The sequence below is a fragment of the Lissotriton helveticus genome, chromosome 11 (assembly GCF_964261635.1).
Source record: "Lissotriton helveticus chromosome 11, aLisHel1.1, whole genome shotgun sequence".
In the NCBI taxonomy this organism is placed as follows: Eukaryota; Metazoa; Chordata; class Amphibia; order Caudata; family Salamandridae; genus Lissotriton; species Lissotriton helveticus.
In genome coordinates, this window is record NC_136072.1 from 917,333,373 (window position 1) to 917,349,699 (window position 16,327).

General features: G+C 45.3%; 1 protein-coding gene across 3 annotated transcripts in view; it reads left to right on the forward strand.

Annotated features, from left to right (window-relative positions):
- NF2 (NF2, moesin-ezrin-radixin like (MERLIN) tumor suppressor) overlaps nt 1-16,327 on the forward strand; it is a 493,960-nt gene that overhangs the window by 97,429 nt on the left and 380,204 nt on the right. For all 3 annotated transcript variants that reach the window (XM_078667193.1, XM_078667192.1, XM_078667194.1), the window contains exons 5-6: nt 9,245-9,313; nt 11,184-11,266. In XM_078667193.1, the coding sequence (XP_078523319.1) occupies nt 9,245-9,313; nt 11,184-11,266 (152 nt within the window). The remainder of the gene's footprint in view (nt 1-9,244; nt 9,314-11,183; nt 11,267-16,327) is intronic.

Sequence of the window (16,327 nt, forward strand, 5' to 3'; positions counted from 1 at the left end):
GCATGCGCTTATAAATGACGCCTCATAAGAGGGTCCTATGTTTACTCTGTAGCCGGCCAGATCAGACCTCTCGCACTCTCTCCAGTCTCGAGTTTAGTAAAACTTAGTGAATGAGATGACTTCACAGGAAATGGGGTCACGCAAACTTTGGTATCAGTGACTACAAGGGTAGTGAGTGCAGTCAAATAAATGATGAACAACTGTCAAAATAACGTAAAATAGAACAAACTAAATCAATCCTGATTTAAATAGCAACATGCTATAAACATGCGCAGAAGGGATTAGGCAGCCATCGTATCATCAGATAGCCAAGCAGTCTGGCTTAACGGATTGCGCCCCTTGGGTTGGGGTGGCTTCCCTTGTACCCTCTTGTGTCCGAAGCTGCCCTAGGCTGTACACAGATACGTTTCACGTCTGAGTGACGGGGTCACGCCCTCAGCAATAGATGCTGCTTTGTACCACTGGCTGGTCAAACTGACCTCTAAATGTACGAGTGACAAGAGGTCTGTGCTCGGGGGTAGCACCTTTGCCCCAGGAAAGTAGTTTGCTGCAAGATTAACAGATTACTCCCTGTCACTGAGGATACTGTAGTCCTGGCTTTTCGTTTTAACAACCTAATGCATTCTGGGAGATGTAGTCATTGCTGCCTTCACAGGCTTGAACACAAAGATCTGTCAAATGAAATCGCAATACAGCAGCAATGCGTCCTTGATGACATCAAGACAGAAGGCGTTGTTGTGACCACGGGCTGTGCATGTGCAGTGCTTAATTTGTAAGAGAATAAGTGCTGGGCCCAAAGTTTTAAGTTCACATGCGCCGCTATCGAATGTCAGCTTGCAGAGTACCAAGGCGATGTTTCCACCTCACACCTCTATGAGCCACCCAAACACTCTGTCCCTTTAGCTCAATCTTGCAGGTTATTTCTTATCCCTGATTTCTACCTTTCTCGTTGTTTTCCCCTCGTTCTCTTCCACCTTCTCTTCCACCTTCTTTCCCCTTGTGTGATTTTCTGTCTCATGCCACGTGTCAAAGTCTAATGAGGGAAAAATAACTGCAGGTTCCCAAAAATTAGTGTTGGTGTGTCCCACCTCCAACCACCGGCTCAAATTAAGAACTAGTTGGTCTTTCCGGCCTGATCAACCATGTCTGTGTCGCAGTGCTGAGGATGCAGATTACATAAATCACAATCCGTCACAACGAATGTGACCAGATGAATCCCTGCATCCGGGACAGACTGTTGTCAGCCCTGCCATTTTCATTCTGAGAAGCGGTGCATTCTGGAGGTTGTCTTAAATTGGCTCAGTTGAACCAATTGCGCTAGCAGGCCCCATGCTGCTCTGTAAAAGGAAAGCCCAGGAGGGGGAAAGTGGAGCCATCTGTTCACCCTGGGACTGGTGAGCAGGAAGAGATGTTGCCTCAGAGTGTGCGAGCAACTCGCATGACGACTTCCCCAATCAATATCCAATTGGCTCTCTGTGTTAATCAGTTTGGCCACCTATAAAAGTTCTGTGTTACACCACTTTGCAGCATGTCTGGTTCTGACTTTTTCTTTACATTCTTCTACCCAGATTTTTAAGTTTCTCGTTCTAAATCTAGGACTACAAGTACCAGAATGCAAAGGAAAGATCTGGGTCATCTTTTCTTTTTTGAGATGGAGAGTGCACATACACGCCACTTCCCAAGCACAACTGAGGCCAGCCTGGTTTTAAAATGATGTGTCGCTGCTTTCACGTGGACACATAATGTACCAGAGCGGTAAGTTTGCGGTTTTGGAAGGACAGACGCGCAGAGCGGCTCCCACCCACACACAGTGTAGCCTGTGGTTAAGTCTAAAGGTATTGGTCATGTTTTCCGAACTCAGCCTCATTAGAAATGGTCTTTAAACTACAACTGACTGCAGTATGTGGCCAGCTGCATGGAAGAATTTTACTTTAAAATTCAACTATATACTCAAAAGTATGAAGTCGCAAGCGTGACTAGAAATAAATAAATATCTCCGCCACAGACAAAAAAAAGTATTGGCATACCCAATAGGTCCCGCCTTTGGGACCTTATAAGTGTTTAGCCATGCAACAGTTAATGTTGTTGCAGTAAGGATATTGTGCTGCATAACTAAATACTTATAAGGTCCCTAAGGCGCGACCTATTGGCTATGCCAATGCTTGTTCCTCTTTCCATTTCTGTCCTCCGTTTCTCTCTCATCATTTCATGTCATATTTCCCCCTTTTTCTTCACCTGTATGTCAAATGTACTATTTCTGCTTCCTACCACCATCCTTGCTGACTTTTCGTGTTGTTTCATTTCATTTCAAAAATCTTTATTTCGATCACAGATCATAAAAGATACATAGCATATGTACAAACTGATTAAACATGTGGTGATCCAATATTTAAGACATTTAAAACGCTAGGAAAGATAAAACAGTGTGTATCTGGACGGGATTTTTATACAAGTCTTTTCATTAATCGGCTTCGAATGAACCACATAGAGGTCAGAAATTTCGATAAAGCATAGACTACAATAGGCGAGAGGTCTGTCTTTAAAACTCCATAAGCAGGTTGGAAGGATCTGAAGCCCAAGTTCCTGAGTAACGGGACTAACCAGTATTTCCTACTCCTCTCGTAGCCCTTACAGAAAAAGACAGTGTGGGCATTGTCCTCCTTCGGATGAGCACACATTGGACAAGTTGCTACGGTGGAGCGGGATTGCCATGACGCTGTGAAGGAAGCTAGGGGAAGACATCCATATCTCCATTGGAGAAATAATTTTCTCGTTAGTACTGGAGAAATAGCGTCTAAAGCGCTTTCAAGACAGTAGGAGTCTTTCACTTTTAGGAACAAATGAGTCAAGGATCCTTCTCGAGTAGCGTCAATAGCTCTTGTGAGCATCAGCTCGTAGTATGCTTTCGCTAGTACCTTTTTTGGAGTCTTTGCACAAGAGTTTGAAGGATCCGTCCATAGTTCCGGGTATCCCATCTCCACTAACATTTCCTTGATGTAAATCATCCAGGGGATCCTCTTGGCATTCCGTAGCTCCAGGAATTCCTTAAGTTCCTCTCTGTAGTTTGTGAGGTCTGGGCTACACCACAAACGCCTCCAAAAGATTAGGGGTTTGAGTCCCAGCTCCTCGGTTATTGGTCGTATTCCTAAGTCTAATCTGAGGGGGAATAAGGGAGTACTCTGGGGAAGGGCAACGACCTGCCTCAGGAATTTGTTTTCAGTTGACTGTAGTTTAGGGAGTTGAGAGTGACCCCATAGCTCGCCCCCATATATGACTCCTGCCCGGACTTGAGTTTTGTAAATATGCATAATTGGGGTTAATGGACGATAGATGGATTTGTTCGCCAGACGCATAGTGCCACCCGCCAACTGAGCCAGTTTGATGGTCACTTTGGTCTGATGGGATGTCCAGGTTAAATGTTCATTTAAAGTAATCCCCAGGTATTCAATATTATGCACACGTTCTAGTTGAACTGTGCCAATCCTTGGTGGGGATCGGTTTTGGGGGTTGGGATTTAAAATCATAAATTTTGTTTTTTGTGGATTGATTTCTAAGCCATGTACAGAGCAAAACTCTAGGAAGCCGTCTAAAATGCGTTGAATCCCCATAGGGGATTTTGACAGCAGCAGGGTGTCGTCTGCAAACATAATAGCAGGCACCCTGCTGCCTGTCAGTTTTGGAGCATCAGCATTGGCAATCCTGTTTAGATGGGCAACAACCCCGTTCACAAAGAGGCAGAACAGGGTCGATGCGAGCACACAACCCTGTCTCACCCCTCTGCGAACGGGGAACCTTTCGGTTAACTTTCCACCTTTGCCACACCTTACGCGGGCATAGTTATTATGATGAAGTCTCATCAGTATTGCCAGAATGTCACCAGGGACATTTAACTCTTCCATCACTTTCCATAGCCTCGATCTAGGTACCAGATCGAAGGCGGCACGTAGGTCTACAAAAATAGTATATAGAGTCCCGCCCTCGATTACGGCTGTTCTCCAGTAGAGAAGATTTAGCCTAAAAATTTGATCTATAGTCGATACACCCTGCCTGAATCCGGCCTGGTAGGGGGATAGAATATTCATCTCTTCTATCCATGCCTGGAGTCTGTTCAAAATCAGTCTACCGAACAGTTTTTGTGATATGTCTATAAGACTGATAGGGCGATAGTTGGAGGGAAGCAGGGGGCATCCCTTTTTGTAAATTGGGACCACCTCTGCTCCCCTCCAAGTATCAGGCACCTCCATTCCCCCCAGAATGGCATTGAACATGAGTGTAAAGTATGGTGCCCATATCCTCGGTTCCTGCTTGAACAAGTCCCCTGGGACTCCGTCGAGGCCCGGGGCTTTCCCTGCGGCTAAATTTTTAATGGCCTCCCTGACCTCTTTTTCAGTAAAAGGGACCCCTGTAGGACTGGAAGTGTTTATAATACCATCGCTGTTTTGGTCCCCCCCCCATTCCGCATATAGTGCCTCAAAATGGATCTGCCATGCCAAAGGGGCTATGTTGGGCTCTATTGCGGAGGATAGGTTCTCCGTGCCATTCGCGACTATGCGCCAGAATTTGCGAGAATCTCTGGTTGTTAATGTCTTGGTGAGATTCTCCCAATAATCTTGGTCCCATTCCGCCCGCGCATTTGCAAGGAGGATTTTGTACGATCTTCTCCTAGCACGGATGTCTTCACGGTTAAGGCGTCCCTTTATAGCAAGTAGGAGATGGGCCTTGGCTTCCCTGCAAGCAGCATTGTACCACGACGTCTTGGGCATAGGGCCTTTCCTATTCCCTGTGAGTGAGAATAGATCCTGGTCTAAGGTATTGATGGTATCAGCGTGGATTTGTGCAAGCTTACCTCTACTGGTATCATCTAGGACCTCGTTTCCTAGCTGAAAGGCTTTCTCCAAGAGTGGGATAATCCTTTCATAAAGGCGGGGTATTCTATCTGGACTGTTGATCAATTTCTCCCACTTGACTTTCCTCCGATTGTTTTCTAGTAGGAGGCCCGCCTTATCTTTGTTTGATCCATTAGAAGAACCCCCCCCCCCCACCCCGGCAGTAAATAGGTCAATTCCAACACATTGTGGTCACTGTCCGTTCTTTCAGTGACTTTGAAATCGACTATTGCTGGCCACATAAACAATTTAACCATTATATAGTCCAGTCTAGATTCGCTACCTGTTTTATTGTAGGTATGGTTGCTGGGTATATCTGATTTGCAACGGCCATTGCACGCCCGTATGCCTAAATTGAGAGTGAGAGCAGTTATCTGCAAAGCCAGAGGAGTCCAGGCCCTTGGGGATAGTGCCACCGTCTCTGGGATGAACCAGCAGAGGTCTTCCTCATGAGAGGGACCATCACGTAGTCCAAGCAGTGGTTCGTAGTGACAATTGAAGTCACCTCCTACCAGGCATGCAAGTTCGCTTGGGATGCCTTCTAGGAGCACTGATAACTCATCTATAGTCCCAGACTCTTTGTGCATTGGTACCGGCCTAGAGTAAATGTTGATAACTAGCAGCTTATTAGAGTCTGGCCACTCAAGTAGGACAGCTAATATGTCATCGGAGGCGGTCTCTAAATAGGATGCTTGGCAGCCCAGATCCGTGGCTATCCATGTTGTTAGTCCCCCCGACGGCCTACCCCTACCCCCCCATTTAGCCGCTTTGAAGAAGGAAGCAAAGCCCGGGAATGGTATTTCCTCGCGTGCCCAGGTCTCTTGAAAGAGTAGTATGTTTTTAGAGTTTATATAGGAACCCCACTCTGTACAAACTATTTTACTGGCAAGGCCTGTCACGTTCCAGGAGATTACTGTAATATGTGACAATTGGGTAGCGGATCGGCCTGAAACAGAGTTGCTTGGGGTAAGCTCAATGGGCTCTGGTTGGCTATTGAGGGAGTGATTCATGCCCATGGGTTTGTTGCCAGGGGATATGACAGAGTACATCCTAGGGCCTAGACTGGATTCGACTACGCAGGGTGCGTTGTGGTATGTGTCTGGGGCTGGGGGTGTATTAATCTCAAACATGGAAGATGCTTGTAGGACAATCCCCTCCTCAGCCGCCTGTCAATCTACCATTTCTAGAGTACTGTATCTGTTGTAGGTAGATGGATAGGCAGGATAATGTGTTCTATGTGGCCCAGGAATTCCTCTCCTGTAGCTACCCTCGCCCCCCCTCCTTCTTGTTACAGTTTCCCAACTAGCCTCATCCCCGTATGAAGGGAACTGCTCTACTGGCCTGCCCCTATGTTGTGACTGGGCGCTTCTCTCCCTCGGGCAGTTTTCCCAACCCTCCAGCAGCTCTTGGTGGTGGCCCCATCTGTAGTCCTCTGTGTTGTAGAAATTTGAAGGGTAGAAGAATGACAGAGGGAGTGGTTGGATGGTACTACCAAAATCCTCATCAGAGGCCCAGGTACAAATGTACGCGGCTGTGTTCGGGTCTCTGAAAGTGACCAGAATGCAGTCTCCCCCGATGGATTTCCTAGTATGGCCCACCCAAGTTGCCCTCCTGGCCATGGAAATATCACTGGTTGTTCCTCTCGGGAGTGGTCTATTTACAGAGAGCCAGTTGATAACTTTATTCTTCAGTGAAGTAATGGATTCGAATGTGGGGGAGTTTAATTCCGGGACCCCTGCCAGTACTAAGGTATAAGGTGCAGCTTCTGGGGGGAGATTTATAAGCTTTGATCTACGGTTGGTATTTGATTGCTCTCCACTAAATTGAGGGGCACCCTTGCTATTTAAAAGTGGCAAAGCATTGTCTTTTATTGGGGGAATTGTTGTTGAGGTAGCAGTTACTGTTTGTTGTTTTGGAATGGGGGCCTTGTTAACCTTTGGTGGTTGGGGGGTAGTATTTGGCATGGGATGTAGAGGTTTGGGGGGGTTTGCGGGCGGTAGCTTATTGTTTGTTACTATAGGAGGTCCATTAGCCTTGGTGGATGTTGGACCGAGTCCATCTATTACTGCTTTTGTCACACTATTATCGGTTTTCCTTGAGTCGGCTAGTTGGACAGTTGCCTTTTCGATGTTGACTAGTCTGGCTTCGATCTTAATCAGTCTAGCCTCTAGGGGACTCAGTAGCGACCTAAGAAGTGTACCTATGTCCTCCAATGTGATGTCATCGGAGGTAGTATCTACAGGCGCATTGGAAGCGGGCTCTGGTGAGGTTGAAATGGCAGTTCTTGGAGTGGTTAAGCTTCCCATTCTCTCTGACCTAGAGACAGGGGTAGCTCCCTTCCCCCCTTTATCTCTAGATTGTGGGGGTTTAGGGGATTTAAACCTATTATCTTTTTTAGTGTGTCGGCCCTGGTTCTTTTTTTGTATAGCCCCTTCTCTAGCTCCCCTGTTGCAGTCGTTATTTGGTTCTGTGACTTTGACTGCCTCAGACATCTCTGTTGGTATAGGTTGAGGGATTTGGGTGTTAGGTAAAGCCATTAGGCTTACATCCTCAAAGTCACTCGGGACCTCGATAGTGGACTCTAGGTTAGTAGTTGTGGTACCTGGAAGTGGGCCTGTTGCCTGATCAGTACTACAGCTAGTTGGTAGACCGGGTCTATCTTCTGGGGTTCTAGCTTGGGCCACTGGGCCTAGTGAAGATCTCCTTACCCAGTCTATTTCTTGGGAGATTCTTCGTTCCAATACCTGGATTTCCTCTATCAAGAGAGATCCCGCCTTGGCAAAGTAGGTGTCAATGGGTCCTTTTACGGCTTCAGCCGCGGCTAGGGAGGAAGTTTTGCTCCTGGTTTCCCTGGTACTCATGTTAGTATGGTTTCAATGTCCTCGTTGTGGCAGGCAAAGAGACAGGGCCCGGACCGGACTCTCCCGTACTCGAACAGCCTCAAACGGCCCGCTCTTAGCCCGGTCTTCGCTCCGGGCTGCGTCCCGCGCTGCGGGAGAACAAACACTGTTTATAGTAGTTGAAAGGGCGGGGGGTGGAGCTACAGGGAGAGCGGACCGGAAGCTGGCCTCGGTCTCGCAGGGACACCTGGGTCAGGTAGTCCCTGCACGCTCGCAGCTTTGTAGCGTTACTGCTCCCACCGTCCAGTCAGGGTTCGCCTCACAGGAAACAACAGAGTCAGTGCACGACGAAGCGGCACCCGCGGAGCGGGTGCGGCGAGCTCCAAAGTGCAGGAGTGCAAAGCGGTAGGTGAGCGCAGATCCAGCAATGCGCTAGGCAGCAAACAGAGTGTCCCAAGGGTCCGGGGGTGAGCCAGGTGGTTTTAGCAACCCTCTGATGGGCGGGGGGTGGAGCTACAGGGAGAGCGGACCGGAAGCTGGCCTCGGTCTCGCAGGGACACCTGGGTCAGGTAGTCCCTGCACGCTCGCAGCCCTGTAGCGTTACTGCTCCCACCGTCCAGTCAGGGTTCGCCTCACAGGAAACAACAGAGTCAGTGCACGACGAAGCGGCACCCGCGGAGCGGGTGCGGCGAGCTCCAAAGTGCACGAGAGCAAAGCGGTAGGTGAGCGCAGATCCAGCAATGCGTTAGGCAGCAAACAGAGTGTCCCCATCTTTTGTATCCAGTTCTCAAACACACACAACCTATCTCTCCTAACTCCCCTTTGCATATCTTGTTATTCCTGTCCACATTATTTAATTTTCTGTTCTCCTCTCCCTTCCCTGTGTATTTGATCTCTCATCCAATTAATCAGTTAGAAATCGCGCTATTTCTCTTTCCACAGAAGCCCCTTCTCTCTACGTGCCTGACTTTGTCTGCCTCACTTCATACTTGTACACGTACCTCATTCAAGTTCCTTCCCAAGTCTGCCTCCATGGTTCCACACGTGTGTGCAGTTGTCTAGCAGAATACATTCAAAGTAGATTTGGCCTAAATATCACCGTTCGGTATTATCTACTTTCAATGTATTCTGTTAAATAACTCCTTTCTGCGAAACAGCCCTGTGATGTAGTATCTGTATTCATTGCAAATGCCATGTAATGGCACTGCATTTTTACATTATTTAGGAGTCTGCCCATGATTGTTGAGCCAGAGAGTGTCCTTATTTTGCCTATAACCCCGGTCTTCCCTTCCTGTGATATTCCCTCTTCCTCCAAAAATATCAGTCACTGTTTTGAGATGTATCAATGTAGATTATATTTTGATCTATGGACATTGCAGAATGAGCCTGAACCTTTACTGTGTGGCACTTTGCATTTGAAACTGCAAGAGATACAAACATTTCCTGTTTACAATAATGTTCTCTTTTTCTACCTCATCCATACCCTCCTGACTCACCACTTTGCTGTTTTTCTTCCAGTTTGGAGATTATGATGCAAATGTACACAAACCTGGTTTCTTGGCACAGGAAGAGCTTCTTCCGAAAAGGGTAAGCTTTTGTTCAGTAGTGGGCAACTGAGCAAGTTAAGTACACACAAATTAAATATATGGAATTCAGTCTATTGAGACAAAACATATTTTGTATTGTTACTGCCAACATTAGTAGAATTGCTGACTCAAGGAGAGAGCCTGGCAGCAGGGTGGTGCCTTTTTTGATAATTTGAAAAAGAGGGGATGTTTTAAGTGCGAATAGGACCCAGTAATTCTACATGATGTGAAAGAGGTGTTGGCAATTGAAAGCAGTAGGATTGTGAGACCCAGTGGTGAAATAAGCAGTGTTGAGTCTTAGACGACATAAATATTGAAAGGGGACCTTTAGGCCTGTAGCAGATTCTGGTAAAATAGCTGGGGCTCCTGATATGTAAAGAATTCTGGATGTGGGTCCAATTAGCTTGTTGAATCATAACTTGGTGCTTAAAAACTTGTGTAGAAAATGAATCACCCACCCGATAAATATTATGTTGCCCATGCTAGTATCCTGTTTTGCCTTTTTTTTCTTCTGACATTGATTCTCGATCTTAAGTCTGGCATTGTAAGATAATTTTCAGCTTTGCATGCCTCTGAAAATGCTCTTACAGTCTCACCGTTTTTACCACCAGTTCTGTAAACCATAGTTAATAATAGCCAACTAAATCTCTTTGCGTTAAGAGTGCATGAAGCATGTATTCATCTATGAACATGTACTTTAGTTTGTTATTCGAAGCAAAACATAAATATCAGATGTTAGTTAGGTACCAGTTTCTCTAAATGTTCATACCAGCAAACCTTGTACTCGCAGTAGCAAAGAGAAATTCTCAGCACACTCAGCATAATTTTTGGATTGTTTTCTTTGACTTGTTCAAGGAAACTTAATGTGTATAGGTTTTTTATCTTCACTTTGGTGCTCACCATTCTTTATTGGAGCAAAACAGCATGTGCTTTTCCCTATTCCAACCTTTGCTTGAATGTTCCCATAGCCTGTCTGTCAGCTGGCTATTGGATGTTTGGAGCTATATTTAATTCGATGGCTTTTAACATGCTGCAAACTGACGAAAAACCACTTGACGTCAGAATATGATTATGCAAAGCTAGAGAAGCATGGCAACTTCCAACTTATGGAGTCCAGCAGCAAGCAGAATTGGTGACAATGCTTGTAATTCCATGCTGCAAGGGAGTGTTTGTGGCATGGGTGATATCAACATGTGATTTAACCCCATGGTTGTCATCAGATGAAGTCCGTCTGTTTACGACAAAAAACAGCTGAGCCATAGCTTTACTTTGTATGTTCCTTCCCATGTCTGGACAGAAACCTGTTTGACTGGTGTGATAACCAAAATCTGCCAAAGTGTTGTCTGTTACAGAGTAAGACAGTATTGGGTTCAGATGTTTTCAAACGCTTTGTTTGGTAGTAAATTCAACAATCCATGAATGGCATTACTTTTCAGATAATGAAGCTCTTCTCTGACAGTTACACTATTCAGAGTGGTGTGCAATGTCCTTTAAAGGCCAGACCGCGTCGATGTAGACAGTTTAGATTTAAAACCAAGTCATTTTCTTTTTACGTCAAGCCACTCGCCATTTGGGAGATGTTGGGACTTGCTATTTGCAGCGAAACATTAACATTTTGTGGAATATCTTAATGGTGAAGATATTTATAACTTTAACAATTATAGTCCTTAGTTCTAGCTCATTGTATGTGCTAGTTTCAAAATCACAATATATTGGGCTGCTCTGTACTTTAAAGAAAGACAAATCATAGCAGGCGTTAGCAGATAAATAGTGGAAATCTGACCCGACCATCCAAAAAAAGCCTTGGAGTCATAACGTTACTTTCTGTTCTGTGCATGCAACTGATAGTGTGCATGTTGTTGCTTTGGCAGGTAATAAATCTGTACCAGATGACTCCTGAAATGTGGGAAGAGAGGATAACAGCCTGGTATGCTGAGCATCGAGGAAGAGCCAGGTAAGTCACTTTGTGGGTGAAACTTAAACTGTGGAGACCTTTGCATGTAAGCCACACGGCATGAGCAGACATTATTAAACACTGATTTGTAAACCCATTTCCATCATTTTAATTAATCTGATAGCACAAAAATTGAGTCTTCCCATGATCTGGTGTCAAAATTGTCTGCTCATTTCCGTTGGACCACCCCAACTGGTTGGGATCCCTCCTGCATGCATGCAAGTACGCATACTGCCCTTTATGAAGATCCAGTTCTCTAAGAACATAGGGCCACTCTTTCCTTTGTGTTGGATTACTTGTTCTTTCTTTCTTTGGTTCTTCTTTGTCTTTTGCTAGTGATCTGTCTTAGGCTGAGCCTATATTACGTGTATATATATATCTCAAACGAAATCCAACTTCACCCACGAAAAAGGGAGCAAGAAGATTCACTAATTGGCTGATTTAATGAAGTGTTGTCATCTCCAGGCCCAGCAAAAACAGATCACTTAGATGCGATTCTGCTGCACACATCCTTTCTCAATCAGTAAATCACCAAATTAACAAATGCTATAAATACCCACAGACAAAGGAACTCAACTCCTTGGTTAAATATTGCAAATACATCCCCTTATGTCCCTGATATCTCAGAGGAATTGATTTATCCTAAATATAAGGGTGCTAGTTGTCTAATTTATCATTTTGTATGACAACTTTGTATTTCGTATTGTGTATATATTGATTGTTTTTTGTGACATTTCATTTGTTTGTATTGATGTTTGATTATTATGAGTTTATTTGTAATTGTATGTCAAAACACATTTTCACGTTCATTTTCACTGTGTAAATACTAATGTGGTATTTCGTTTAGTTGACTGTGTTCTTTTTGTGATCAAAGATATTAATTAAAAAAATAATGAAATAAAACAGAAATTACTGCTAAGGTAACCCAGGGTGGGGTGGAGTGCAAAAAAACGATGGATTTAGGCCCAGATCTCTGTACTGGGGTGAATGTATGACATTGTTCTACATTCTGTCCATCAACTGTGTTTTTTGCAATTTTCACCCCGAGTGGGCTGGGTATGCTCAGACGTGAGTCCCAGGCGCTCCACACCACTGGAGTCAAGCTATCCAGGCTGATGAAGGCTGATAGCCAGAAACCGGACCTTGGATGCTTGATTCCGGTCTGGGAAAGACATGGCTTGGTAGTTCGGACTGGACTGTTCCCATGAGGCACAGGGTCAGAGCTGATTTGCATATAGCCAGTGTCTAACCCAGGGTGGTGTGGAGTGCAAAAAAACGATGGATTTAGGCCCAGATCTCTGTACTGGGGTGAATGTATGACATTGTTCTACATTCTGTCCATCAACTGTGTTTTTGCAATTTTCACCCCGAGTGGGCTGGGTATGCTCAGACGTGAGTCCCAGGCTCTCCACACCACTGGAGTCAAGCTATCCAGGCTGATGAAGGCTGATAGCCAGAAACCGGTCCTTGGATGCTTGATTCCGGTCTGGGAAAGACATGGCTTGGTAGTTCGGACTGGACTGTTCCCATGAGGCACCGGGTCAGAGCTGATTTGCATGTAGCCAGTGTCTAACCCAGGGTGGTGTGGAGTGCAAAAAAACGATGGATTTAGGCCCAGATCTCTGTTCTGGGGTGAATGTATGACATTGTTCTACATTCTGTCCATCAACTGTGTTTTTTGCAATACACCATAGTTAAGGCGCATTTATTCCTCCCGATCTCTAGAAATGCGTATCCCTAGGTAGCGTAGATCAGAGCTACACCATTCCAGTGGGAAGTCCATGGTGAATTGTTTGGCAGCAGGTGTAAGAGGAAATACTTGCGACTTCCCCCAGTTAATGTGAATCCCAGAAAATTTCCCAAAGACAATAAATTCCCGAAGTAGTGGATTTATGTTGTGTTGTGGGTCCCGAACATATAGAGTGACGTCAACATTGAGGGAGATAAGTATTTGGTGCAAGTTGCAGCGTAATGCCTTGCCTGGTGATGCTGCCGAATCTTAGCCGCCAAAGGCTCGATTGCAAGGGCAAAGAGCAGGGGGGAAGCGGACACCCCTGCCGGGCGCCTCTGGTTATGGGGAACGCTGGAGACAGTCGACCATTGATCATGACTTTAGCCATAGAGAGACGGTAAAGTAAACTGATCCACAAGAGAAACAGTGGAGGGAAACCCATTCGTTGCAGTACCTCTAGTAAATAATCCCATTCAACAGAATCAAACGCCTTTGTGGCGTCTAAAAAGACTGCTGCCAGGGCCAGGCCGGGATCAACATTGTGCAATATGGAGAGGAACGTGAGTAAGTTATGTGTAGTCGAACGCCCAAGGATGAATCCAGACTGGTCGGTGAGGATGAGCTTTTCCATGAGCAGATTCAGCCTAGTGGCAAGGACCTTAGCTAAAATGTTGGTGTCACAGTTGAGGAGGGACAATGGCGTGTACGAATCGCAGTGGGTTGCTGACTTCCCAGGTTTAAGTAAGGAGATAATGAGCGCCTCTCTCATTGACGGGGAGAGCGTGCCTTGCTCTAGGGCATCCTCGTAGACCTCCCGGAGGATAGGAGCTAGTTGATCAATATATGCCTTATAGTAGTCAATGGGGAGTCTGTCTAGACCGGGGGCCTTTCCAGACTTCATGTGCATGATTGCTTCTCGTATTTTATCCAGTTCAAATGGGGCACACAGAAACTCCTCTTGCGAGTCACCCAGCCATCCCAGGGCAACATCGGCGAGATAGCTATCGAGGTCAAGGGTATCCCGCCTGCCTGAGGTGTACAACGTAGAGTAGTGTGTGGTAAACTTGTTAAGTGTGTCCTCGGTGTCTCTGCATGGTATCTCACCAGGACCCTCTACCTCCAGGACATAGTTAGAGAAGCGAGGCTTTCGTATGCTTTCTGCCAAAGCCCTGCCGGGTCGCTCGCCCAGGCCATACCGTCGGGCCACCTAATACTTCCCTCTGAATTTTGTCTCCCGGTCTGCTGTGCTGGAGTATTGTGAGAGCTTATCTCGAAGCTCACTTAGAGCTTGTCCATCAGCTCCACGGGAGAGTCTAGTCTCAATGCTTTTTAGTTCCTTCTCTACTTTCTGTATGTTGGATGTCCCATAAAACTCCAAAGCTTTTGGAGATACAAAATCCCCGAATTGTGACCTTGAAGGCCTCCCATATTGTTTCAACACTCTCGACAGAGCTGCAATTCCTCTGGAAAAAATCCGCAATTTCTTGCTCTAGTTCTTTGTGAAAGGCTGCATCTAGCAGCGTGAGGTGCGACAATCTCCAGATGCTGCATGGGAGATCATGTCCTGGAGAGGTGAGCAACAATATCACGGGTGAGTGATCGGAATATGTACGCGCTAGTTGCGTGACGGCTCTAATCAATGGGCCGAGACCCCGGGAAGTGAGACAATATTCCAATCTGGCCCATGAGGCAGTGTGCTGTGAAGTGTGTTCCTTCATCAGTGTGAGGATGTATATGACCACGTGGGTAGTGCCACTTAGATCAGCGACATTCCCCTAGGCACAGCTTGAAGGCTGCAAAAAGCAGGATACGAATGTTTGATGAAGATGTTAGAAGAATAAAGGCTTCAAACATCCCCTTCGTCAGGGGAATTATCTATAAAGAATACAAGTGGAGAGTATCAAATGGTCACCAAAGAAGGACTGGGAAAAATATCCCTACACCTAAAAAACCGGTGTCAACAGAAGTTAGAAACATAAAGCTGAGCAGCTGTCCCCACGACCTGAAGGTGAGGTTAGGGTTAATAGAAGGTGGTATGCAGACATTACACACCGTGGCCTCAAAAAACAGAGTGCCAGAAGGAATGAAAAGTGAACCTCATGCGTTAAAACGGAATGCGGTGATGCGTGATAACGCGCGTGATGTTACACGGATGAAATACTGACAGATAAAATGGTAAAACTATTGCGTGCATTAAAAACGGAATGCGGTGATGCGCGAGAACGCGCGTGATGGTAAACGGATGAAATACTGGCAGATATAATGGTAATGGAACTGTTATGTGTCGTGAAGGTGTGAGACATGCTGAAAAACTCGAACGTGAGAGAATGATAAGTGCCAGTTTTACAAACATGGCTACGATAAACAACAAATCAAAGTCAGTGTATGTGTGCTGATCAAGTCAAAAACTTGAAACAATGTAAAACAAACAATCTGGAAACAGAGTTCACAGTCTCCAGAGGTTTGACAGAGGCTAAAGTTAGATATAACCTTACTCTCCAAAGTGGTAGCTCGGTCGAGCAGTAAGGCAGTAACAGAGGACAGTGTAAAGCATTTGTTGTACACACTCAGTCAGCAAATGGTCTCACACACTCAAGAACTGAACTCTAGGCCAATTGTTTTGTATATAAAAATATATTGTTTTATTTTAGAACTACAAGTAGGTATAAAAATACTTTCTCAGAATGAGATGTTGCAATTGAATACTTTCAATGAGCAACAGACTTTAAATGCAATAGATACAGTTGTTGCAATATGCAACACAAGTTAAACTTGATTATAACATTGAGCTCAAAGGGAAGTTTTAAGTAAATGCAATAAAACCACTTTACGAATGTTTTTCTTACTCGGGGCTGGATCCTGGATTCAGCCCTGGTGCATTTCCTGTAAGCAGTTGAAAGAAATAATTTTTGTTACACAGATGATTTTTAAGGAATATTTGTAGGTTTCAAAAATCGACAGAATAATTTCTGGCCAAACCAGGCAATTTTATCCTATGGGAGAAAATCAGGTTATCGGAAAATCACAGTTGTAATTACTTTTGAGGGTCAGTGCTGGGCACAAAGATCCAGCACTGGGCTCTCTCCTGGTAACAGGTGAGTACTTTCGTTTTTGTTGATCGCACAATTTTTAAGGAATATTTCAAAGTTGCAAAACTCGATACTTAGAAGAATGTCCAAGTGAAAATCAGTATGTAGGAGTTGTCCCCCAGTGTACAGCGCGGAATAACAAATAGATTTTTAAATCCAATACTCAGATAAATCAATCTTTAACAAACAATCCATCATCAAAGTTGCACTGGGGGACAACTCCTACATAGGGGCTGCACT